General features: G+C 43.3%; 2 protein-coding genes across 2 annotated transcripts in view; one reads left to right on the top strand and one right to left on the bottom strand.

Annotated features, from left to right (window-relative positions):
- Positions 1 to 7299, top strand: part of BRD7 (bromodomain containing 7) — a 45421-nt gene extending 38122 nt beyond the window's left edge. Inside the window, exons 12-17 of the mRNA XM_036751570.1 lie at positions 2732 to 2843; positions 4653 to 4709; positions 5379 to 5493; positions 5999 to 6142; positions 6350 to 6493; positions 7058 to 7299. Coding sequence (XP_036607465.1) covers positions 2732 to 2843; positions 4653 to 4709; positions 5379 to 5493; positions 5999 to 6142; positions 6350 to 6493; positions 7058 to 7113 — 628 coding nt within the window. The 3' untranslated portion in view covers positions 7114 to 7299. The remainder of the gene's footprint in view (positions 1 to 2731; positions 2844 to 4652; positions 4710 to 5378; positions 5494 to 5998; positions 6143 to 6349; positions 6494 to 7057) is intronic.
- A 5722-nt stretch (positions 7300 to 13021) lies between these two features.
- Positions 13022 to 26102, bottom strand: part of ADCY7 (adenylate cyclase 7) — a 93836-nt gene continuing 80755 nt past the window's right edge. The window contains exons 17-26 of the mRNA XM_036752594.1: positions 25709 to 25843; positions 24661 to 24747; positions 21547 to 21770; positions 20820 to 20913; positions 20260 to 20415; positions 18784 to 18930; positions 17285 to 17392; positions 15695 to 15809; positions 15007 to 15131; positions 13022 to 14049 (exon numbers count right to left, since the gene is read on the bottom strand). Coding sequence (XP_036608489.1) covers positions 13903 to 14049; positions 15007 to 15131; positions 15695 to 15809; positions 17285 to 17392; positions 18784 to 18930; positions 20260 to 20415; positions 20820 to 20913; positions 21547 to 21770; positions 24661 to 24747; positions 25709 to 25843 — 1338 coding nt within the window. The 3' untranslated portion in view covers positions 13022 to 13902. The remainder of the gene's footprint in view (positions 14050 to 15006; positions 15132 to 15694; positions 15810 to 17284; positions 17393 to 18783; positions 18931 to 20259; positions 20416 to 20819; positions 20914 to 21546; positions 21771 to 24660; positions 24748 to 25708; positions 25844 to 26102) is intronic.

Here is a 26102-nt window from a genome sequence, read left to right as displayed (position 1 = left end):
CCTACAGCTACCACTCTGCAACCTCTCCTCCTTTTGATGTTCACTAGATTCTTCTTGTTGTAATCTACCTGCCTCTAGAATTATAATTCCTTTCTCAGGTTCAGTACCTGCTTCAGAGTCTTCCTGTCCACCCCAATCTCTGACCTCATCTTTGGGGACTAATGTATACATGTTGTGGTTACCTAGAGCAGGACAGTGACAATCATACCTCAGGTTTCACTGTAATCCATAACAATGGCATCTCCATAATTTTGACCTCCAGATTACCTGTTTTTATAGGTCTCCCTCTGCTTCATTTCTCTCAGACCTGTTCTTTCTTCTTACCCTATCCTCTAATCTCTCCTTATCTCTCTTTTCTCCCAAGGCTATCACTCCTATTCTGGTCTTACCTTTCTTTGACTTTATAGTTGACCAGTTCAGCTATGTCCTGTCTTCCACCTCCGATTCCTTTGTCCTTCCACATGCTCTTCTAATCCTTGACCCCAAATCATTTCCACTCTTCATCTTCTCTATTCCAACTCCATTACTTCTGACCACCACCAGAGGAAGATAGACTAATGTGCCAACTGAATTCACAACCAATTCATGTCCTCTAATTCCAGTTAAGCCCTTATTGCTGCAAAATAATCCTTTTATCCTTCCTTGATTGTCTATCAGGTCCTTACAATAGTTATTCCAGACCTTCTCATCTATATTGCAGACTTCTGTACAACCCGTCCCCTCTCTCTATCATCAAAAAAATTTGGACCCCTCCTCTACTAGAAAACTGAGGTTATGCATTGTAAGCTCCCTCAACTCCCCTGCCCCATGCCTCAAAATTACTCTTATATGTTGTCATCCATCTTTTCCTTTGCTCCAGTATTTGAAGAAGAGGTGGGCTTGCCAAGGCTAAACCTTCAACTTGTACCTTTAATCTCATTCCCTTTAGTTTCCTTCAGGAGCTTCCTCTTTCTGCCTTTCTCACTCTCATCTTTAATCTCTCCTTAGCTATTGGCTCCTTCCCTACTACCTATAATACTAAAACCACCCCCATACTTTAAAAACTTTCACTTGATCTTGTCTTCACCTCCAACTATCCTATATCTAACTCCTTTCACAGCTAAGTATCCAAAAAGATTTAACTACACTCAGCATCTCCACATTTATTACCTCCTGTTTGAAATCTGGGTTGTAGCCCTAGCACTGGAATGAAACTTGCCTCTCAGTGGTTACTGGTGATCTCTTATCTGACAGGTTTAATAGCCTTTACTCTCTCCTCATTCTGCATAATATTTATGGAGTTTTTGATATTATCCAGCTCCTTCTCTTCCTCCTTAACATTTCCTCCTCACTGGTTTTCCATGACACTGCTGTCTCCTGGTCTAACCTGGTCTACCTGTCTAACCATTCTTAACTCCATCACTGGATTGTCATACATAGGCCATCCCCTAAGTATTGATGTCTTCCAAGTCTCTGTCCCAGCCTGCCTTCTTTCTCTACTTAGTCATTTTAATGATCTCATCAGCAACCATAAATATGTCACTATATAAATATTAGTTACAATTACAACTACTGCTACTGCAGCCACTACTACTGTAATACAGGTGACCCCCAAATCCACATATCCAACCCTTTTCCCTTTCCAGTACTCAAGTTGCAAATCAGCTTCTGAACATTTTAGCCCGGATGTACGTCTCAGGTGCTACATGTCCAAAATAGAACTGATGATCCTTCCTCTCACCCTGCCTGCACTTCAGACTTGCCTATTTTCCTGAAAGGCCCTACCATCCTTCAGCATGCCCACGTTCAAAATCTCAAGGTCATCTTTAACTCTTCCCTTTCCCTCGCACTCCCATAGTGAACAATTGCCAGGTCTCTCACATCCACTACTCTAGTTCACGCGTTGCTGGACTATTGTAATAATCGCCTTGCCAAGGAGGCTATTACAGTAATACTTCTTTTCCTTGCTTCTCTCCAGTCCAGCCTCCACACAGCTGCCAGAATCATTTCTGAGAGTCAGTGGTCTAGCCATGTCACTATCTTGCCTGAAGACTTTAAAGGCTTTTGCTTCCAGAATAATCTGACCTTTAAAGCACTCCATCGTCTGCCTACAACTTATCTTTCCAGGCTTATTTATATTATTTCCCTTCATGCTCTCTATTCTAGCAAAACTGGATCCAAGCTGCTTCCCAAAACCATAATTTCATCTTCCATCCCCATAACTCGCCATGCCTGATGTCTCCTACCGTCAGTCCTTATCTTCTTTCAAGGCTCAGGTGCCACCTGCCCTGTGAAACCTTCCCTGGTCCCCTCTAGTTGTCTCACCCCTCAAGTTTCCTTGTATTTATTTACCAGTCTTCTCCCCTCCTTCCCCCAGTATAATGGAAGCTCCTTGAGGCCAGGGATTTCAGATTTTTTTCTCTCTCCAGCACCTGGCCCATAGCAGGCATTTAAGAAATATTTATTGAATTAAATGATACACAAGTATATTTCACTTGCAAGTAGTATAAATCTTCCATATCATTCCTATTAGCATTTCAGTGTTTTCATTATATTCTGTCTCCCTCATCATACTATAGTAAAGAGATCACTAGAAAATAAGAAAATTTTAGTCTTATTGAACAAAATTTTAGATATTGTGCTCCTTAGGTTATGTTGGTTTTCTCTGTGTCCTGTATTATTAGCCATGGTAGAGAAGATTAGGCCTATAGAGATAATTTATATAAAAGTTGCTTTTACAATTCTTTTCTAGTATTCATGAGTTTTTGGCCACATCACAAGATTATCCATATGTCATGGCAGATAGTTTACTGGATGTTCTAACAAAGGGAGGACATTCTCGATCCCTCAGAGAGCTTGAAACGGTAAGAACTCTAATTAATAAAGATAAGACAATACACCATGGTGCCCAAGCATCAGTCACTCAGTGTTATGAAACTATGGTAGTAACCAATATCAAAACCATATTCCCTCATCTTAAAAAAACAGCCCCACCCAAGGAAGGTGGAGGTCATGGGTGGAGGACAATGAGCGGAAACTCATAACTCAGACGCCAGGATTTCTGGCCTAGAGGTTTTTGAAGTATTGAACTTCAACTTCAATCTACATTAGTTTTCCTCCTTCTTAGGAGTATAGGATTGTGAAAGAGTTTGTATACTAACTTTGTTGAAATTAAACTGGTCTATAATTATGTAGAGCCTACTTTTTACTTTATCAGACACACAGTTCTGCATGTAAATGGACACTTAATCTGCCTCCCAGACACAAACCAAGAAGTAGTTTCATGTGGCTACAGTTACTAGTAGGGGCAGCTAGTGGATAGTGTGCTGGGCCTGGAGTCAGGAAGACTCCTCTTCCTGAGTTCAAATCCAGCCTCAGACACTTACTAGCTGTGTGACCCTGGGCAGGTTCCTTAACCCTGCTAGCTTCGGTTTCCTCATCGGTAAAATGAGCTGGAGAAGGAAATGGCAAACCACTCCAGTATCTTTACAAATGGGGTCACAAAGATTGGACACAACTGAAATGACTGGACAGCAGCAGTTACTAGTGAGGTAGGGAAAAATTTTCTTCACAAAGTTTGTGTTGCTTTTACTAGTGAAGCTTTCACTGCTACCTCTGCAGCATCTTGTGCCCCAAGAGGCCATAGAAAGATGCACTGAGTACCAAGGACACTTTCAGAGTGGTGCTGATGTTCACCAGCTTCCTCTGTCTGTATATCGCTGCTGCCTGCTGCTGTTCTTTGGAGACTAACAACTCTTCAGCGTTGCTGTGTGGAGTGTATTTAGGGCCAATCGATTGCTATGTTTAGACAGAGGAAGAAAATATCCCTCTACTCAAGTTCTGGTAAACCTCTTTGTCTGCCCTACTTAAGTGATATTTCCACAAAATTTTTCATCATTCCACAAGGGTATATTTCCTTTCCTATGAGTTTGAATTAATAGAGATTTAATATAATTTCAAATGGATGGTTTATATAAATATCATTTGGCTTTTAAGCATGGGGCCCTATGGTAACAAAGATACACTTTGCAGGCCTTTTTTTCTGAACTTAACATCAAATAAAATAAGCATTTTCAAATATAACGTAGAACACAGAAGAGTTGTGCATGAAGTCATGTAATCTTATTACGTGCAGCTTACTTTTCCTTTCAAATGTATAATAAATTGAACACATAACTTGCAAAGCTGGCCCTTCTTGTTGTCTGTATTTCTTTCTGGCCTACCTTCTGTACTGGTCTGTGCATTTTTTAAAATGCTTCCCAAAAAATAGTATGACCTTTTCTTTTGTTTTTATACAACCCCATTACTAGATTCCCTCTCACCAGGCCACTTTCTAAAAGAGTCTAAAGAAGAGAAAATTCTTCCTCTGTGGTAAGCTTAAGACAGGTGAACTCATCACTTCTGCTAACAGAACAGACCTAAGATTCTCTTCCCTCCATTGTCATTGGTTTTCAGACTTAAAACTAAAAGGTTGCAATTACATAGCAGTTTTAAGTATCTACTTCATTTCAAAGCATTTGTTATAATGTCTTAATACAGTATTTTGCAGCTTATCTTTTGCTAAATGTCTAATGCCTCTTAATTTTACAGCATATATAAGTATTCCTGTTGTACTAGTTTTCCTTTTTTATTGATGTAACAATAGAAGATTCTTTTTTTTCTTTTCCTTGCAGCCAGTACCTGAAGGTGAAACCCAGAATGGTAGTCTTGACAGTGCAAAAGACATGGAGGTGACTGTGTATCATTTTTTAAAATATATTTATCTGGAGAATAATCATCTAAAAGGCTTAGTTGGTAACGCTGTATATTAAAATGACTACTGTTGTCCTAGTAACAAGCACATTTTCTAGGTTGATCTGTTCCTAAAAAGAAATTGAATTTAAGTGCTTTGATTCTAAAACTGAAACCTCAGTATTTTAAAAATAGATTTCATTCTCCCAGGCAGTCCTGATATATCTTGCCTCAGGAGCTATAATACCTCATGTTAACTATCTACGCTTAAAAACTCAAGCATGATCATAGTAAAGACCGATAGCAAAGAAATCTTTTAACACTGAGGATAAGTTAGCAAATCCTCTTGTTTTCATATTAAAAATTACAAGTCAAACAAAATGGTAGGTGACTCCTGATCTAGAGTGGGTTACATTAAGAAACAAAGCACATTGTACATACTGTTGATTTACAAAGGTATTTTTGCTCAGATTTGAGCTTAACCTCTTGAAGCATCATGCTTATGAAACCATTTTTCCAGACTCAAAAATTATGATTACTGAGTAAAAATATGTGTCTAGTTAGAGTTTATCCATAAACCATCTTATTCATCTTCTGTTTGCGATCTCCCAACTTAATGGACAAACGATTGGAGCAGGGTTTTTGGTTTTTGTTTTGTTTTTTGACAGGTTACAGAAACAGACTCAGCTGGCTCTTTGGACTCTGGTACTAACAAGGACAGACTTACAGCACTAAAGGCAGTCACAAACTTTGGAGCCCAGATTGAGATTTTTGACTCTGAAGGTGAGTCCTGATAGCAGTGGTGAAATTAACCATGGAACGCTGATACCACACCAAGATCTAATGTCACGTAAGAGTAAGCAGCAGCTTCCAATCTTTGTGCTACAAGCCCCTCCAAAAAGGGCATGGAGTTCTTGCAAGAGGTCCACAATTCTGCATGCATACTGAACACTGTCATTTTAAATTTTATTTAGCTCCAACATTGTACAGAATAAATGCAGCTATCGAAGGGGAGGGAATCTTAAGTTTTTTGATGATAATTGTTACCCATATTCAAAAGTTAGGAACTACTTCGTTTTTAACCCTGAGTAAGTAATAGGTAAGTCTGGGCAAGGAATAAAGAAGGCTGAGCTTATTTGACCAAATTCGCTTGTGTTCTTCACGCAAGAAGAGTAAGGTATAAACTTTTTGCACTTAATGACAAGTCACAAGGTCATGGTGTCAAACATTGGGTGAATCTTCCCTGCAGGCCCCCTTTTTTTCAGCATGTTTCTCTCTCACAACCCAGAGGCCGAAGTATTCCAGAGAAAACTTGATGAAACCACCAAATTACTCAGAGAACTTCAGGAGGCTCAGAATGAACGTCTCAGCACCAGACCTCCTCCTAATATGATTTGTCTTTTGGGACCATCTTACAGAGAGATGCATCTGGGTATGTTAGTCACCTTAGTAAAAACATAGCAGTATTGGGAGATTTTGTTATTATTGAGGAACTTGCCAAGTAGTGATATGAACAAATTAGTGCATAGTGCCAAACAGAGGGAGGTACGATTTGTATTCTTTTGGATTTGAATGAAATTATCCTAAGAAACAACAATGTTTAGCATCACAAACTTAATTTCCATTCTCTTTTCCCTAGCTGAACAAGTGACCAATAATCTGAAAGAACTTGCACAGCAAGTAACGCCAGGTGACATAGTGAGCATGTATGGAATCCGGAAAGCAATGGGGATTTCCATTCCTTCCCCTGTCACAGAAAACAGCTTCATAGATTTAACAGAAGGTGAGTGCCTGGTTTTTTCCCTGGTCTGAGCAATCTGCTTCCTTGATTTGAGCAAGGTTATATGACTTCTCAAGATTTTTGCTCCTCTCTGTCTTACATGTCTGTCCAGTGAGCACTGATAGGAAAACAAAATCTTTATCAGTCCTCTTCTATTTGCTGCAAATGTATAATTCTATGAAGTTCTGAACATTTAAAAGGACTGTGGACTTCAAGTGTTAGATATAATCTAGTTTTGACTTTCTTGCTTTTTGTAAAGGAATAAACAATCCTGAACAATCCTGCCAGTAAAGTTGACATTTTTGCAGAAGTGGGATTTTAAATCAGTGGTGCTCATGCACCTTTTTAAAACCTAGCAATTTACTCTCCATTTCCACTGTAATGAAGAATTTTACATTTTCTCTAACATGTAACCTACGTCACTAAGAATGGCTCTTTGACAGTTTTTGTGGTCTGATATATGTGTGTATACACACACATACACACACACACATATACACATATATATTCTATTTAAAGGAAAATTCTGAATAAAAATGGGAGTCCATTTATCTCTTTTTCTTTCAGATCTTGAAGAACCAAAAAAAATCAGCACCACTGAATGTGGATCTGATGGAATTTGAAGTTATAACAGTGGTATAGGATTATATATAGTGTATATAATTTTTTTCATTCTTAACTTAGAAATTTTTCAGGGCACGTTAAATATTTGTAAATTGTGTTTTTAATGAGTTAAACTTTGGAACAATCAATTTCAGTGTTCCAGAGATAGAACATGTGTTAAAGTAATAAATCTGAACCTTGAATTATCAAGTGTGTTATTAATCATGTCAGTAACAACTTAACACTTTATTTTAAGTCAATTTTGTTTGAGCACCTCAACCAAAACGTCTCTGCTTGGGGTTGAATGTGAAGTTTTTAGTACAAAAAAAATCTCACCAAAGTTCATGGTATTAAAAATAAAGCAATTCAGCATCAGAAAGTCATTTATTTAACATATGACCTTGATAAGACAGGTAGGGTCAAGCTACTCCAAAAATAAAAAATTAGTTAAAACAGTTGGGTTATTCATATTTACCATAGCCCCTAATTTCTCTTAGAGAAATTGGACCAAATTAGCTCCCAACTTAAAAATATGAAGCATGAGAAAAAAAGACTTGATCACTGTTGCTAAGAAAAAGTTGCTTCAGGTTCTTGCTGAGTACCCTGAGGCAGCTGGTGGCACAGTAGATAGAGCCTGGAGCCTCAAGTCAGGAACACCCAGGTTCAGATTTGATCTCAGTCACTGACTACCTATGTGACCCTGGGCAAGTCACTTAAACTGCCTGCCTCAGTTTCCTCATCTGTAAAATGGGGATCATAATAGCACCTACCTCCCGGGGTGGTTGTGAGGATCAAATGAGATAAGCAATTAGCGCAGTGCCTGGCATAGAACAAGCACCATATAAATGTTAGCTCCTATTTTATTATCCTAGAGAGGGAGGTGGTCTAACATTGTCCCTGGCGGCAGAATTGGGTGTACATTTCTGAATAGCACTTAGGGTCTCTTTCTTAACTGAAAGAAATTTTTTAAACTGAGGTTTTTTCACTATTATACTATACTGAACTTTTTTGGAGGGGAGGGAGGCAGGGCTGAGGAGGACAGCCATAAAGGATTCCTTCTACCAAAGCAGATCAGCAGCTGCTCTGAAATATGTCTTAGATGATGCCCTAAAGGCAGTGACAGGTCAAGTGACTTGCCTTGACTCACACAGGCAAGACTTGAATCAGGTCTTTTCTATCACCATTCCACACTTACTCTCAAGAGCATACTTACCCCCTTAAATCTTCAGTAACATGTTTTCTGTGTTCTTAGCCAGCCTAGGCCTGTTATATATGATGGTAACCCATCAGCTATGACTAGGTTTCCAACACACAAACACACACACTCTGTGTTTCAGGCATTCCCCTGCCCTAGAACAATATGGGACATGGGGGTAATCAATAAAGTAGATAACAACAGGAAATACATCCTTCAACAAGTCATAAAGTATACATTTCTGCTTAGTTTCTTAAAGGTCACGTCTGCCACGCCAGAGACTTAATTACACTGAACTAACAGATAACTGATCTATTTTTATCTGAAATACAAAGAGCAACTACAATAGAATTCAGCTATTTTGGTAAAGCAGAGGCCGTAGGCATGTGGTGGTTCATTACATTACGACATTTGAGAATATAGTGGAATTTCTCAGAAGCTTTGATTAAACGTGCAATGAATTTAGAATAAAAACTATGAAAAATCTTTTTTCTGAAACTGCAACCTATCCATAAAAAGCAACCAAATCATAGTAATAAGTCCCAAGATTGTAAGGTACTTTGCAAGGAATAATTTAGTTGTAATTTTCTCTCACTCTACAAACATACTTGTTGACTTTAGAAAAATCCAACATTTGTTGTAATGCTGACTTAAATACTATCCAAAATAACTAGGTTGTAGGAAAAAGAAAGTTACCTTTTAAAATAGAAGTGTTCTAAATAAGGCCTTTTGTGGAGAATTTATGGAAAGATTTGTTAGTGAAAATCTGCAAAATGGCCTAGAAAAATTACAGTTAGCATTTAGGGAAAGCGCACCCACACCAGTGAAATCACAGATCCATCAGTAAATCATCTGAGGCGGGAAAGGCTAAAAGAACTAAAAAGGACACAGTTGGACACAAGCCAGCACCAGTGAAGCCATTCAAATCAGAAATATTGTATCCTCACCATTCCATTCTCAACTTTCAAATCTACTGGCTAAAGGAAGGTGCTGAAGACCCAGCAAAGTTTATTTAAAGTCTGTATGGTGGAGTGCAAAGAGCATTGGATGTGGAGTCGGGGGACCTGGATTCAAATCCTGGCTCCAATTCTCACTATGTATTTATTGGCAAGTCAGTTAACCTCTGTTTGCTTCAAACTGTAAAATGGAGATGATGGTAATAGAACTGACCTCCCAGCAGGCATTGTATAAATGCTAGCTATTACTATTGCCTGCAAAGCAAACATACTATTTCATTTGACCCTCAAAAACACCCTGGGAGAAGGTACTATTATGATCTACATTTTATAGGTAAGGGAAACTGAGGCTGAGAGTCATTAGGTGACTTTGAGTTTTACAGCTAATGAGTGTCTGAGGCTGCATTTGAACTTGGGTCTTCCTGACTCCACATCCAGCACTCAGTTCACTGTATTACCCAGCCTTGTAACTTGGGTAAATCACTCAACTTCTCCATTTCCCCATCACTATAATGAAAGGGTTAGACTATCCTTTTATGAGCCCCAGCAACTCAACCTATGATCCCATGAAATTTCCTGAAAAATTTATTTTAGACATTTTACTTAATAACACAGCAAGGAAGTTTTAGGAAGCTGCAATATTTTATGGTTTGATGAGAACCTTTTGTAAAAAAAAAAAAATTTGTTCATTTTCTAAAATAAAGCAACAGCTTTCCCTTAAAAAAAAAAACCCCTGTATATTACCTGTTTAAGTTGCAACTTGATACTTTTGTTAAAGGCATCTCTTGGAGCTATCAGTTTTTGAATCTTTATAGACAAAGTGGTTTATGCAGGCATAAAAGTCTTTAAATTTCATTCCAGAAAACAACCAAAAAAATCATTTGAGGTAATAAACATTGAGGAATCTATTTTAGACCAAGAGTTTTTGCGTTAAATACTGCCGTGTAAACAAAAGTTCATCATTGTCCTTATCCAGATTCAATAAAGTACAAAAATCAAGGCACTTAACATTTCCAAATTGCAAATTTATCTTATGAAATATTGCTGCTATATAGAAATATCCCTGTTAAAGTATTAGTAAAAATGAAACAATATTGCTTTGATACAAATGTAAAAGATCCATCGTCAGTGTACGTCCCAGTTATTTATGTGCACCTTCTTAAAAAATACATCTGTGGCATTATTCTGATCATTATACTAATGATCTTCTATTTCTCTTAGGAAATAGTTGTAACACATAAACTAAAGAACTTCAGACTCTTCCCCACTAGTCAGTTGAACAAGTTCTTTCAGGTGGCCACTTTGGCAGATATTCTTAGGTCATAGGAAAAACCAGTTTTGTTTAAATGTGTTTGTTGTAAAAAAGGTGAACACTGACACTTCCAAATAAATTTTTACGTCTTCGAGCAGCTTCAGGCTAGAAAAACTTGCTAGACATTCTCATCTGAGCAGAGTACTGTAAGTGGAAGTAAAGACATCCATTATGTGGCCAGATATCCAAACCGGTACAAACCTGTTTTCCTTCCTGGACAGATTTTGCTTGATGACATAACGTCAAGCTGTGCTGATGCTTGCTTGGGTGAGGGATGGAAAAGATCCTGGTATTTGAGGCCGTGGCAGCTTTTAACACAAACTCATCCTGGTCCTGAGCCATTCTTTATTTGTGCCAACAAATGACATGCCCACACTACCAACACATGCTCCCCAGCAAGTCACGATGGAGAGCTTAATACAAGACTAGGCCACAAGGTGATGAGGTTTTTTGAGCCACATCAACATATTAGCACCATCTACTAAGTCATGGAAGGGTTGTGATGTGTGTCTGCGAAAGGAGTGCGCACACTAATAAAAGCATAGTTCTATTTCATCTGCTGGAGAGAAATATTGCTTCATTTTTCATGCAGTTAAATCAGGTGCTTCATAGAATTTCAGATACCAGCCATTTGTGGTAGAAAACATTTGTATTCCAAAAGTATTGGAAGAGACTTCAGAGCCTGTATAGTCTAACCCATGCCTAAGTGAGAAGGCCTACAACACACCTAACAAGCCTGTCTCCAGCTTTTTGTGAAGACTTCCAGTGCTGAGGGACCCAGCCCACCCCAGGGGCCAGGGTTCCATTCCATCTTTGCATACTTCTAATTGATAGAAATAGTTCCTTAAATCAAGCCTAAATTGGCCTCTTTGCAACTTCTACCTGTTGTGCCTTGTTTGGCCCCAAGAAACAAATCTAATGCTTCCTTCTTATTTAAAGATAGCTATTTTATCTTCCCCGACACCTCGAGCCTTTTCCAGGTCAAATTGCTCCAGTTCTTTCAATAAATGTTTATATATTGTACACCTGAGGCCCTTCACCATCCTGATTGCCTTCCTCTGGACACTCCAGCTTATCATCATCCTCCTTAAAATGTAGAATGCAGAACTTAATACAAGTACGACTAAGTACTAATTAGCTCCAATAATGAATTACATGAAGTGACCATATGTAAATAAGGATTCACACCATTCAAAATTATAATTCTGTAAATACAGTGGTTGGTTCTAGCACAATGGAAATACGCAGTGCAAATTCAAATAGTGCAAGCACTTCTTGCAATTCATCATTTGTACTAATTAGGACCTAACTATACTCCAGATTTGGACCGACCAGGACCAAGTATTAAAACAAGACTGTTCCTGAGAGTCTCATATATATCCCAGGAGAGAACTTGTCACCTCTGGATCACAACAGGCCTTTTCTGTTCACCTAAGGTGCTGATTTACTAGATGCCTTTGAAAGTGTTTCTGGCATTCGTGAACCCCACATGGAAACTACGTGGAAAACTGAATTTGGATGTGACAAATCGAGTGGTAATTTGTCTCAAAAATGTTCACACTATGTGAAGTGAAATTCAGCATTTTTAATACCTCTAGACTTAGATTAGAAAACTTTCCCTAAAATTATGTTACTGGTTTAGTTCTGCTTGTAAGCAAATGAAATTGGTTGTCATCCCCCCACCCTCCAAAAGGATTGAAAGTCAGAGGATCTGTGTTCAAATCCTAGCCCTGGCACTTAGTGTGTTGGACCTTGCGCAGTACACCTCACCTCTGTGAGGCTGTTTGGCAAAGTACCTTCAACTCTAAACCCACAATCCTACAGAAGCACACTGCTGTTCTTGACGGTCAAGACACAAAAGAACATTTCATAAACTTGGCTTGTTTCCAAAGGGAGTCAGAGTTAGAACAAGAGTACATCTGCATTTCTGTGAATGAGAACGTTAGGTGGCGTGTCACACCTGCACGTTAGGTGGCATGTCACACCTGCACAAAGATGAGAGAGGATTTCTTCTTGGAGGATTCCCCTGCCTGGGTTACTTTAAGCCTTCTGGGGTCTTTCTAGGTGCTGGACAGCCTGGTTTCCAGTTGCAAACCAAAGTGGTAAGGGAAGACATTCCTGCAGGTAGCTTCATGCTGGATGCCTTTCTCTATGCTACATAAATACTTTTTTCCTCTGGTCTGAAAAGTAACAGCATAGCTAAAAAGCAAGTGGTTTCTCACTTATAATGTAGGATTAATGATGTATGATATAATAGGCAGAAGAGGGATAGGAGGTTAGGCCTAACTTAGCACCTAAACAAAGGCTTTTGTCCCCTATACCTCTACCTTGTGAGAGAACCCAGCTGAAAACGCTTGGAGAGAAAATGTGGTTTTAGAGCCAAGGTGGCCCTCTTCAATACCCAGTACAAAAACTAAATACAAAATTATGACATTCACTTTTTGGGCTTTTAAGTCAGTTTAAAAAGACAGATGACAGACTTAAAGGTTAATTTTTCCAGCACTGAGAAGTCCTTTTAAGATGTCCCATTAATAATAATGCATCCATTTAGAACAAACCCATGGGAACAAGGGGAAACAGAAGAACAGCAAGTAGGAACAGTTAGTAATTATCTGCAGTATTGTTTCCTTTTAAACCCTTACAATCCATTATTTGAAATGCAGAAATGAAAAAAAAATGCCTTTAGGGTTTTTGGTTTGGGTTTGTTTTTGTTTTTTTCCCTACTGAACAAACATTTTATCTGGGATGTACAGAACTAATAGGGATCTCAAACCATCGAGGCTTGGCTCTGTTGTTAACTTACTAAGAAAGTCAACTGATGTTCATTCCCATAGTCCCTTCACAGGAGTGATTCCTCCAGTAGGTAATCAGAGCAGAGTCAGGGGCCCATCCAAAGTCCGACAGAAAATTCATTTTAAAGCAACATTAGATATAGGAACTGACTATGTCAAAGTGTCTTTTTGTTGCTATGAAGTCACTAGATGGCACTCTATGGTGCAACAACTTGCAGGTACAGTTAGAATCCAAACTGCTGCCTTCTGTCCCAGGAACAGCTCTACAAGATCTGCAGCAAGACTGTTCCAGAGCTCAGTATCTCCCACACCGTTGGCCCCGTGATGCCTAACTCTTTAGGAGTGTTTTCTAAAAGTCTCAGTACTTTAGTTGTTTTAGGCCAAAAGCAGAGTCTCGTGTCCAAGAGATGGCGGATTCTTTAAAGCAATTCCAAGCCAAGGAGAGTAGCTTCTTCTGCCTGTCCAGAAAGTTTGAAGTGCTGGGCCCATCAATCCTCTCCTTTGCTTGCATAAGAAGGACAAAATAATTAAACCTCACAATCCAGTGAAATTCCTCAGTTCAGCCCCATCCCTTGGAACTTGGTGGTATCAGTACAGACAAAGTAAGTTCTTAGCTCTCCTTTGCCTTTGACATTGATCAGTCCCCGGCATTCACAAGAATAGCCCAGCTTTTGGAGGATGGTACAGGTCTCCTCAGTAACCTGCAAAGGAAAACAAGCCTGAGTCTTTGCCTTTGTGAAAGAGAAAATAAATCTCAGAGTAGAGATTGCATGCATAATTAGCTTCTACCAGTGCAACTCACAACATTTAACAGAAGGTATCTATGAGCTGCTGTAGAGAGAAAAATCTATCACCCAGTGGTCGACATTTAGGCGATGAGCCTCTCTGGACTGTTCCTCAGACAGCAAACAGCCTAATTCATGCCCAGCTTCTGCAGCTTACAGGGGTCCAGATCCTGCTCCTTGCTAGTGGAGCTCCTGAGAATCCAGGGCTCCTCTGTACTACTAGGGCAGGACCTTTGGTGGACATACACGTAGACCCAATGAATGTTAGACACCCAATTTATCCATCGAATAAGAATATATTAAGCACCTATTATGTGTGAGGCACTGTGCCAAGCCCTAGGGACTTGATTTGTTTGGTGGGAATGGGAGAAGAGGGTACACACCTGTAATTTCATCAGCAGGGGGAATTCCCTTCCTTCCCTGACATAACCTTGTATTTATTTTGTATATACTTACATTCATACGTGTTTTCTCTCCTGACAAAACATAAATTCCTTGAGGGCAGGGATCATCTCACTGTTGTCTATCCCCAGAGCCTAGTACGGTGTCTGGCACAACCAAATGCTTGTTGATTGGGCATAGGAGACAGTGTAGGCATAAATCAGAAGGCAGGGGATAGAATCCTAAATCAGAAGTCATCTAGTCTAACCCACAAAATCTGCAGATGACGAAAAGCCCCACAAGACCTCAATTTCCTCTATAAAAATGAAGGGACAGGATGAGATGCTCCCTAAGGGCCTTCCTAGCCTAAGTCCGGGATGAGGAGTCATGCAGTAACAAAGCCAGGACTCCAAACTCCCCCTCTGGGTTTCTTTCTAGCACAGCTACCTGCAATTTCATTAGAAGCCTGCCTTCTTTCTTTCTTTCTTTTACCTGGATTTTTCCGAGTTCTCCAGTACTCTCCATTCGGCTGGCAACGTTGACGGTGTTTCCCCAGATGTCATACTGAGGTTTGCGTGCACCAATCACCCCAGCTATGACAGGCCCATGGTTGATGCCTAAAGAAAGTATTTATAGCGAGTTCAGTGTAGAGACCGGCTTTAGGTCTTCTGGACAGAGCCATATTGGCCAAGCTTTCACTGAAAGGAAGCCTTGATGGAAACCAGAAAAATCTACTTCCCAAAACCAAGAAGTACTGGACTGGTCTGATTACAGGCTGCATTCCTAAAATAATGAGATCTCTTTGGGGGGGTGGGGGAGAGAAGTTTAATCTAAAAAATAATACCAACAGTAGTTCAAAGTCAAGTTTTATACAAGTCAAGGGAGGGAAATGCAGACCTATAAAGTATTAAAATTAATTTTTTAGAATTAACTAAAATCCCAGATGAAATAAAAATATGGCTTCATTTAGACATTCAGAAGAACCACCCAGCACTTGGAATATTATCACCAAGGAAAACCACCTGGGAATTTTGGAGAAAAAAATTAAGAGGTGGCTTTCTACCTCCAGTAAGCCTTCAAAGTGGGTCTCTTCCTGGAAGCAAGCCATTTAAGGTTATCCCCTCTGCTTCCCTCTACCTCTGTCCATCAGGATTCCTTGACTCTTCTTAGGTGAACTCACCAACCCGGAGGCGAAAGGTGTTGAAGGAGTGTCTGTTGATGCCATCCAGCTTATTCATCAGAGCAATGCTGTACTCCACCATGATGCCTATGTGGGCATGCTGGCGCTCCTGATCCTGACAAAGGCATATACTTCTAGAGCTTATGTGACCCTGGAAAAGTGCTTTGCAAATGGTCCTTATCATTGCTCACTACCCACAGCCCTGCCTTCTTTGCTCCCATGCACATCCACCTAATGCCTCAAATGAAGCCTTTCCTGGAAACCAAGTGGAGCCAGAGACACAGTATAGCTGCGGCAGGTGAGTTTTCTGGGAGAGGTGTCAAGTAGGAATAGGAGAAGAGGATTAGGGTGCCATGTGTGGTCCTGAAGCAGTGTGGGGAGCTTTGTCCCCTGATTCTGCCCCGGTCCATGCTGCCCCAGAAAACAGATGGAGATGGGAAAAGGCTCCCCACTTTGAGGTCTTCTAGCCAGGTAGGATGATGCCCATTAGGCCCTTCCCCAAAAGATAAGGACTCAGACTGTAGCCAGTCTCCTTGCTGGAAGAGGGCCAACAGGGCAAGGGTCCCCACTCCCTGCCCTGCTCACTCTCCACAAAGGTTCAAGGACCAGAGAATGGGTGAATGGATCGTGATGTATCAACACACTGGAATGTTACTGAACCGTTTAAAAATCACAAATATTAAAAATACAAAGAAATGCTCCAGAATGAAGAAAGTACAATCAGAACAGCAGCACAGAAAGGCAGCCTGGGGCTCTAACGAGCACTGGACTGGAGTCAGGAAACCTAACTTCAAATACCTGCTTTAGCATCAATGACACAGAATATCAGAGTTGACAGGGACAAGAGAGGCCAGCTAGTCCAACCCCTTCATTCTACATGTGAAGAAACGGAGACCCAAAAAAGTCGAGCGACTTATCTAAGGTCACAGAATTATTTAAAAAACAACAATAGCACCTACCAATGAACTATTTATATGATCATATGCAATCGCATTGTCTCTGAGCTCCCATTTCCTCATCTGTAAAATGGGAATCATTATACCTATATTCCTTCACAGTGATATTGTAAGGAAGTGGTTTTGTAAGCCTTGAGGAATGGGAGTTAGCATACTAAGAGGAAGGAAGGAAGGAAGGACAGAAAGAAGGATGGAAGGAAGGAAGGACGGAAGGATGGAAAGGAAGGATGGATGGAAAGGAAGGATGGAAGGAAGTATGGAAGGATGGTCAAGGAAGGATGGAAGGAAAGACGGAAGGAAGGATGGAAGGATGGAAAGGAAGGATGGATGGAAAGAAAGGATGGAAGGAAGCATGGAAAGATGGTCAAGGAAGGAAGAGAAAGAGAGAAAAAGAAAGAGGAGAGAAGGAAGGATGGAAAGGAAGGAAGGACTGACATAAAAGGCAAAGGCCAGAAAGAAAAAGAGATGTGAATCACACGCTATTGCAGTTTTGCTGGAATTCTTACACATAGCTTCCTTTTACTAAAGGTACAGTTTGGGGATTGCAGTTCTATAATTGATCTCGCTCGTTTTCATTGTTCATAATTCAAATGACCTATTTTAAGTGATTACGCTTTTGATATTGGGGCTGTACCTGGTTATTCTCCTGCCCAGGAGTGAGGCTGAGCCCGGCAGCTGCCATGTAAGTGCTACCAATAGTCTTGATCTTCTCCACCCCACTGAATTTTGGCTTTAGCAGGAGCTGTAGGAAGAAGGAAAGACAAACGTCAAAGACTCACCCTAGTGGGAAACCTGGTCCTATCCGTGCTCCATCTTCAGAGGAACAGAAGGCCACCCATGGGCATCATTGAGGCTCATGGCTTTCCAGGTGAAATCCCAATAAATAACTCAGATCCTTCCCTTATGAGAAAGCAATTTGGGACCCCATCCCCCCCATCCCTACCACCCTATTTGAGTTTTAATGAAAAAATACAGCTTAAGGAAAAAGACACAGCACAGGGAACCCTGGCCTCACTCAGTCCTCTCCCCACTCTGGAACTCAGTCTCACCAATGGGGAAGACCACCCCTGCTGCTCCCTACTCCCTAAAGAAAATATTACTATCTGTGAAACTTTTGAGGCTCTGAAAAGAGAAGGAAAGATGTGTATTACCATGACAACACTTCCCAGGCACTAAGCGTGAAGCTGTGCGCTCTGCCCTCGAGACACTAGTGTTAGGATTTGGGGCAAGTGATTTCCCCTGCCTGGGTCTTGCCTTTCTCATTTATAAAATATTCCACAGGAATGTGACCGCATTACTGGAGTGCTCGATAATAACCTCATTACAGAATTATAGCACGTACAGCCTGGAAATGACTTTAGAGATCATCTAGGCAACTCCACTCTTTTGACAAATGAGGAAACGGAGACTTAATGAAGGCTGGTATTTGTCTAAATCGGCGAATTAGCGGTAGCGCCGGCATTCCAACCCAGGTCTTCTGATTGGCAGACCGTGTGCTTTCCTCTATAACACAGCTACCACTTTTCTACAATTTCCTCTTTTGTAGCAGGAGCACAAAAATACTTGCTCCACTTTCCTACCTCATGGAGCTGTGGTTAGCATTGGGCTAAGGACGCTAGGTGGCGCCATAGTGCATAGAGCGCCAGGCCTGGAGTCAGACTCCTCTACCTGAATTCAAATCTGAACTCAGACACTCACTGCGTGACCCTGGGCAAGTCACTTAACCCCTGTCTGCCTCAGTTTCCTCATCTGTCAAGTGAGCTGGAGAAGGAAATGGCAAACCAGTCTGGTATCTCTGCCAAGAAAACCCCAAATGGGGTCACAGAGTAGGACATGATTCGACAACAACAATAAACAGGCTAAAGAAACGTGTATGGCTCTTATCTTCGGCAGACACTTAACACCAAGCTGATCCCCACCCCTACCCCGCTTAAGCACGCAAGCATTTGTCTTGGCCCCCTCTCTCCACTGTCAATGTGTATCCTGGCAGGGTGTCTTCTAATAGGAATCTGAGGAAAGGAACCTAAATGTCCCAAAGCACGAATCTGTTTGGTGATACCCCGTGGAGGACGATCTGTGCCTCTACCTCCCCCCATGAGCCCAGTCCCTCCGCTCTCTCGGCCTCAGTGATACCTCATCAAAGTCGGCGATGATCTCATTCAGGAGCCTCAAGCACTCCAGCCCCTCTTTGTTGACGTCACACTCGGTGTAGAACACTTTGAAATCAGGCACAGATGCAAACATGACGCAAACGCAGTCGTAAGATTGATGGTACCAGTCCTGAGGTCAGCAGGGAGGCAAGAGGGGGACTTTACTTCCTGCCCCCCACCCACCCACCGAGCCTCTAATTCCTGCCCAAGCCCAAACACAGGAGGTCACCTGGACACAGGAAACCCCTCCAGGTTTGTATACGTCAGACCATCAGGAGCCTTCTTTGGAAGACAAGGAGATGCAGTGGAAGGAGCTCTGGCCCAAGAATTGGACCCAGTTCTTTTCTAATCTTAAGTGATGGTCACAAAGCTCCCTGTGCCTCTGTTTCCTCATCTGTAAAATGGGAACACTGGCTCTCCTTACCCCGTAGGGTTGCAGAAAGGATCAAAGAAGATATGTAAAGCATAAGGCACCATGACAAGCCTCAGGTCCGTTTGTTCTCATTGGTATTGTGATTATTAAGCACAAAGTGAAATGCCCCCCTGCGGTGGGGCACAGAGGAACCCCAAAGGTAACATTAGCAGGGGAGGCAGCTGTTTGGGGTGGGGGGGACCTCTAGGTGGGCATCCTGGGACACAGGAGGAAGAGCTCTGCTCCTGGAGCCCAAAGCCTGCAGTTAAACCCATTTGTTAGCTCATCTTTGTGAGCCGGGGATCCTCATGGATAAATGAAGGTAACAGCTGCTCTAGCAACACTTTTTGGTGAGGAAAGTACTTTTGTCAACCTTAAGGTACTGCAGAAATGGCAGCTATTTTTAGTGGAAATGGTAAGGAGAGCTTGCATCTTTCCTCTCTTTGTAGGGGAGGAGAGGGGGCAGGCCTTGAAGCCAGCCCTGCTTCTGACGCGCACTAGCTGGGTGATCTTGGGCACATTACTGAAGCCCTCAGCGCTCCACGCAATCCTTTCTGACTAAAAGTTTCAGAGAAGGTGGCTCCCTGCACCCACAGAAGGAGTCTCCTCACTTTGAAGGGTTGATTATGCCAGTGAGATCCCAGGTCCACTCCCTATCTCTCTATCCCATGTCAAAGCCCTCCTATGGCCTGTAACCCAGGACATCTGAAATGTGGCCCTTCCAGCCAGGCTTCCCAGAAAGATCATCACTGAGAAACACAGAAGCCAGCAGCCCCCTCCCTCCACTTCTCAGCCTCTCAGGTGTCACTGGGGCTCAGGAAGGAAGACAGGGCCACAAGGCTCCCTCACACTGGACAAAAGGCTCCTCTGCCTGATAGAAGGGGGATTTGGGTGGGCAGGCCTGAGAAAGTGAGTGGCTCCAGCCTGGTCCTGGAGCTTGGGGACCACCGGCGTCAGAGCCTGCCTCAGAAAACACCCAACAATGAACGAATCTGTAATTTTCCAGCAGGGCGACTGCCACCTGCCTCTCCCTGGCTTTGCCCAAACCTCGGTGAGCTTGTCCCCAATGAAGTGCTCGGCCACGTGGGTAGGGAGGACGTTCTCCAGCAGCAGATGATTCACATTCTTCATGGTTTCAAATTCTTCCTGTTCCTTCTTAAATTTGTTCTTCCACAGGTAGTCCAGGCGGTAGTAATAATCAATCTGCAGAAAGGCCCAGGAAACATCACCATTTGGTTCGATGTGCTCCACCCCAGGGGTCAGAGGGAGAGAAGACTGTTCTGCCTTCAGGAAACCCAGAGAGCCCCCACTCTGAGTCAGGGTGAGAAGTGACAGTCCCTGCGCACACAGAGTTCCCAGTCTGAGAAGGCACAGTGTCCCTTCCCTAAAAGATGTCCCCACCACCCATATGATGGGGGATGAAGGCCACAGACGGGTCACGGTCACATGAGAAACTGGTACAGTTTCATTACCAGAGGCTCCCTTTTTTATTCCAAATCTGAGGCAACAACCTGCAAGCCCCATCAATTCCGGGGTGGGGGAGAGGGAGGGAGGCGGAAGGATGGGATAAGGGACATTGAGCCATCTTGGAGCTTTGCAAACTGTACCTGTTTTGACAGCAGGATAAGTGTAAAATAAAACAGGATCAGGTAAAAATTGATCATTATTTTCGGATCTTCCATGAATCGTGAAGTTGAACCACTAGACACAGGACAGAAAGAAGGAAACAAATATTCATTAAGTGCCTGCCACACAGTAGGCACTATTATTTCATATAATCCTCACAACTCCATTTTACAGTTAAAGAAACTGAGGCATAAAGTAGTACTTAACTTAGATTTGCCCAGAGTCACACAGCTGGGATTTAGAGTCACCTCCCCTCTCTGGGCTCCAATTGCCTCATCTTTAAAATAAGAGGTTGGACTAGATGTTCCCTAAGGTCCTCTCAAGTGTTAAACTTTGTGATTTGAATAATTTGGGGTAAATTCCTAACCTCCTTAGGCCTCAGTTCCCTCATGCATAAAATGAGGAAAATGCCACCTACCTACCACCTTAGAGAATTTCACACCCAAATGAGACTGTGCTTTTAAAAGCAGAAACGATTGTACAAATGTAAGGATGGCAATTTTTGTTATTAATCACTATACTGGTCCCAAACTAGGCTATCCCCAAATATAGGTTATACCTTTTAAAAATGAAAGCTCCCTTAAAAGAGACCTAGGCACACACTGAAAAAACAAAGCACCTCAGGTAGAAGCCGCCTTCGGGTCTTAGGCACACCATGTGTGCCCACTCCTAGATCAATAGAAGCCAAGAAAAGGAACTTTTTCAAACCTGGAGAAGTTTAGGGGTGAGTGTGACCTGTTGCTCCCAGTGAGGTTACTGAGGCCGGCCTGATCTGTGCCTGGGAGTTGGCTCCAATCCAGAAATGAGTCCGTGTTGAAGATGATGAGATAGGTGATGACGGAGGCAGTCAGCATCACCACCTTCAGCTCCAGGCTCATCCGGAGGAACATGGAGCACGCGATGAAGGCCAGGATACAACTGTAGGCATAGTACTGGGAGGGGAAAGGAGGGCTCAGGGTCTGGGCGGACAGAGGCCACCAGCAGCACAGGGAAGCTCTCAAATCCAAGGTGTTTTGAGCTCTCTACCACCTTAGGACACACCCTCCCCCACCTCCCCCCAGATTATCAGGGTCAGTCCTGAAGTCTATCTCTCTTCAATTGTCCAGATAGGGAATGTGGTCACTTCTAGAGGACCTGTGATTTCAATTCAGCAAGCATTCCTTAAATGCCTACTATGTGTAAGGAACTGTATTAACTGGAAATGCAGAGAGGGGAGGGATGCAAAAAGCGACAGGTAAATAAAGATAATTTAGGGAGGGGCAGAGCACAAACAAAAGGGGAAAATCGAGAAAGGCTGCCTGCAGGAAGGACCTGAGCTTAGCCTTGAAGAAGGATTCCAAGAGGTGCAAAGCATGCCAGGCATGGACAAACCACAGAACAAATGATGGAAGGCCAAGTCCAAGGAGACTGACCGGAAAGCAGACTGTGTAAAGTGAGGCAGTGTGATCTACTGTCAGGCCTAGACCAGGGCCATGCTGCAAAGGTCTTTAAACACCAAGCAGAAGAGTTAATATTTTATCCTAGAGTTAAGAGAGCCAATGAACGTTCTTGAGCTGAGGAGAGGCAAGATTATGCTTGTGCCATAGCAAGGTTACTTTGACCAACTGGTGGAGGATGGGCTGGGGAGAGGAGAGACTGGTAAGTGGGAATTCAGCTAGGAGGCTGCTGCAAGAGGCCAGGTGAGAAGTGATGCAGGCAGAGAATAAAGAGGGAAGGGCTATGTGTGGGGAAAAGGAGAGATGCCAGAGATGGTATAGAGGCCCAATCTACAAGAAGTGAATATAGGAGGAGGGGAGGGTGGAGGAGGATGACTGATGCAGGACTTAAAATCCCAGCACCAAGACCACTTCAGCTGAGCCTGAGGCAGGGTGGGGCGAGGATGTCTAAGCACCAAGACCTCAGGACCAGGGCTGGCTTCTTCCCTCTGCTGATCCATCTCACAAGACACAAGGAGCAGGAAGAAGCCACAGGCATCATCTGTTCCAGGGCCTGGTTGTGATAGACTGGAAGTGGGGGTCATGGGAGTTGAGAATGTGGAGGAACTGGGAGGCCAGGGACGTTGGAAAAGAAGACAGTGACTGAGGGACTGAACTTACTGGGGGAGGAGGGAGAATTGATCCACAGACAACAGTGGTAAGGAAATGAAAATCAGGACAGAATAGAGTGAACGTAAGAGGAGGAGAGGAGACTGTTGAGTGATGGGAGCCAAGAAAGGATCTGGAAGCAGCCTCAGGAGCATGGAGGACGCCGAGCCCTCTCCCCACCCTGTGTGAGAGAAGAAGCCACCAGCTTTTAGGAGGAATGGGCTGCTTTGGAGATGCACCAGAAGATGGAAGAAACCTTCCACTGACATCATAGGATCATCAATCTAAAAGCTGGAAGGGACCTCTGGAGGGTGTCTGGTCCAACCCACTCATGTACGGCTGAGGAAGCCGAGAGCCAGAGAGGGCAAGTGAATTTGAACTCAGACCCTGAGCCCCTCTTTCCACTACAACACAAAGAAGGAAGGTTCTCAGAGAACACAGTGAAGACTGAGAGCAGAGGAAGGGAGTGACTGGAAGCCCAGGGCTGTTTACTACAGGGGCAGGGGGTGGCCTAGAGGAGTAAGACAGTGGCTGCTGCTCCCATCATAGCTAAGCCTACACTAATCCAGCACCCCACAGGATGCCTAAACACTCAGATCAAGCAGTTTATTTTGAACAGTGGCATGAGGTGGGGGCAGATAAGGGTAGAAATTCAGGGCTAGGAGAGGGAATGGCTTAGATACATGACAGACATTGGAAGGGGCCACAGGTTGGGAAGCATGCTCCCCCCATCACTGGGGGCCTGGACAGAGCCTTAGGGGCCACCTACCACAGGTAGGGGGTGGGAGATGATGTAATCCAGCAAAGGAGAATGAGAAGGGATGGTCACATAGGCAGGAGATGAAATTCAGGAGAGAGCAGCATCATGAAAGCTGGCAGAGGAGAGCATCCCGGAGGACAGAGTGATGGTCAGTACTGACAAAAGTTAAAGAGAACTCAAGAAGGGAAGGGACTGAGAAAAGGGGAGGGGAAGGGAATGAGCAGTTATTAAATGCCGTCTAGGTACCAGGCACCCTGCTAAATGCTTTACAGATATCTCAGTGGATTTTCACAACAAGCTCATAGAGCAATTATCATCCCCATTTCACAGCTGAGAAGTCTGAGGCAGACAACAGTTAGGCGACTTGCCTAGCATACCAGGCCACAGCTAGTGTCTGAGGCTAGACGTGAACTTAGGCCTTCCTGATTCCGAGGTACAGCACTCCATGCACCATGTCATCCAGCTGCCTACTGGACTTAGCAACTGAAGGGATCAGTCACCCTGGAGATACCAGTTTCAGACAAGATTGCAAGGGGGCAGAGAAGCAAATAGTGAGGAAATGTAAGCAATGAATCTAGTCAGCTTGTTCTAGAAGTCTAGCTGTGGAAGGGAAGCAAGGTATTCTCTATGACTAAGCCTAGTTTTGTCTGCAAGCATCTGCATGACCAAAGACAAAATGATTCCTCTCCCCCGGCCTTTATAAAATGAGGAGGCTGGCCTACATAATCTCTAGGGTCCTGTACAGCTCCGGTGTTTCATGTTCTAGGGACTGTTGATCAATTTTGGTATTATCAATACTGTCTTTAATTATCCACTTCTGTGGGTTCTGCTGTTGTCCCACGAGTGAGAGCTGATTGTATTTTGCCAAAAGTATTGAAAGCCAGCTGGCAGAGCCAGAAGACTGAGCCATGGGGTGTTCAGCTGGAGCATGTGGGGTCCAGAACCCCATTCAGGGTCCATGACCCAATCCCTACTCACCAGAAGGGCAGGACACTGGCTACTGATGCTGTTCCCCCGGCTCGGCTCAGTGAAGTTCACACAAAGCTCCTCAGGCAGCGTCACCAACTGTGGAAGACAGCAATGCTTCAAGATGGAATCCCCTGCAGGGCCTTCTGCTGGTACCTACTTCTGGCTCCTGCTCATACCACGAAGGCCAGGACTATGAAGGTCCTAACCCATTATTGTTCCTTCCTCAACTCTCACTGTGACCTTAAAATCAGACAGGCAGAGCACAAAGGCACCTTTCTGGACCGTGGACTCCAGATCCCTACATTCTAGCCTGGGGTTTCCCATTTTTTTCACATCACCTAGAACGAGTCACCCCCTTTCTCTGGGTCTGTTTCCTCTTTAAAATAATGAGATTGAACAAGCTTGTCTCATCCTATATTCTGAGGTCCCTCGAAACTCGACATTCTACTTTCTGTTCTGAGTCTACGAGTCTAAGAATATGTCCCTATGAGCTACAGTAGCAGGGGTGTCTTGGGGGATGTTTAACAACTGATGGGGTGGGGGGAGAGAAATGTACACAGGATATACTTTTAAGTTTAATGTGCATTATTAACATTTTCCCCATCAATTTCTTAAGTCTAGAAAATCAACAAAACAATAAATAAAGCCCTGATTTGTAGGTGTAAATGGGAATGCTCAGACTGAATCAGAAGCCAGTCTGAGCTGACTCTGGCACACCCCTGGCCCAGAGCATGTGTCCAGGGGCAGCACAGAAGGCAGGAAACCTGCCTTTGCGCCCCTGCTGGCCCTTTCCTGGGGAACATAAGCAGCCCGAGCCCCTGGAAACCTCAGCCCACAGCCCCAGCAAGGGTAGTATGTCCTCTAGAGAAGGAGACTCTGGCTGCTGAATTTAGGGTCATCTGGCCATCAGCTGGTCCCTGGACTGCTACCTTCCTGGGAAACGGACATGGAGACATTGCTGTCACTGGGAGGGGAAGCTCTGGGCATCAGGCATGGGAGCGAGGCTCTGGACAGACTCTAGATGCCTCCACACACGGACAGAGCACACAACACCTACCAGATTCACAATGGCCACAGTCAGCAGGCCGCCAATGGTCAGGATAGCCAAGGACAGTCTCAACAGCGGCTCCGTCTCCACCTTCTCAGAGACGGTCCTGAGGGCACGCAGGAACGACCGCTCTGGGCAGCACCTCTGGGACATAAGCAGAGGGGGAGTCACGGTGAAGCCATCAAACGCGGAACACCCCCAGTGGGGGAAAGGGTGGGGGGGAGGTGCTGGGCAGAGAAGTCTGTATTAGGTAGGAGAATGGAAGAGAGACAGAGGAAGGAGGACTTTCTGCCCTTGGGGAACCTCCAGGTTCCTCAGGGGGCCCTTGTAGGAAAAGAAGATCTGTACCTTCCCACCCTAGTCTTAGTTTTTCTGAAGAGTCAGCTCCACAAGCATTTATTAA

The sequence above is a fragment of the Trichosurus vulpecula genome, chromosome 3, assembly GCF_011100635.1.
Source record: "Trichosurus vulpecula isolate mTriVul1 chromosome 3, mTriVul1.pri, whole genome shotgun sequence".
Classification (NCBI taxonomy): Eukaryota; Metazoa; Chordata; class Mammalia; order Diprotodontia; family Phalangeridae; genus Trichosurus; species Trichosurus vulpecula.
The sequence above is the reverse complement of the archived record's forward strand: the minus strand, read 5'-3'. Positions and strand labels throughout refer to the sequence as shown.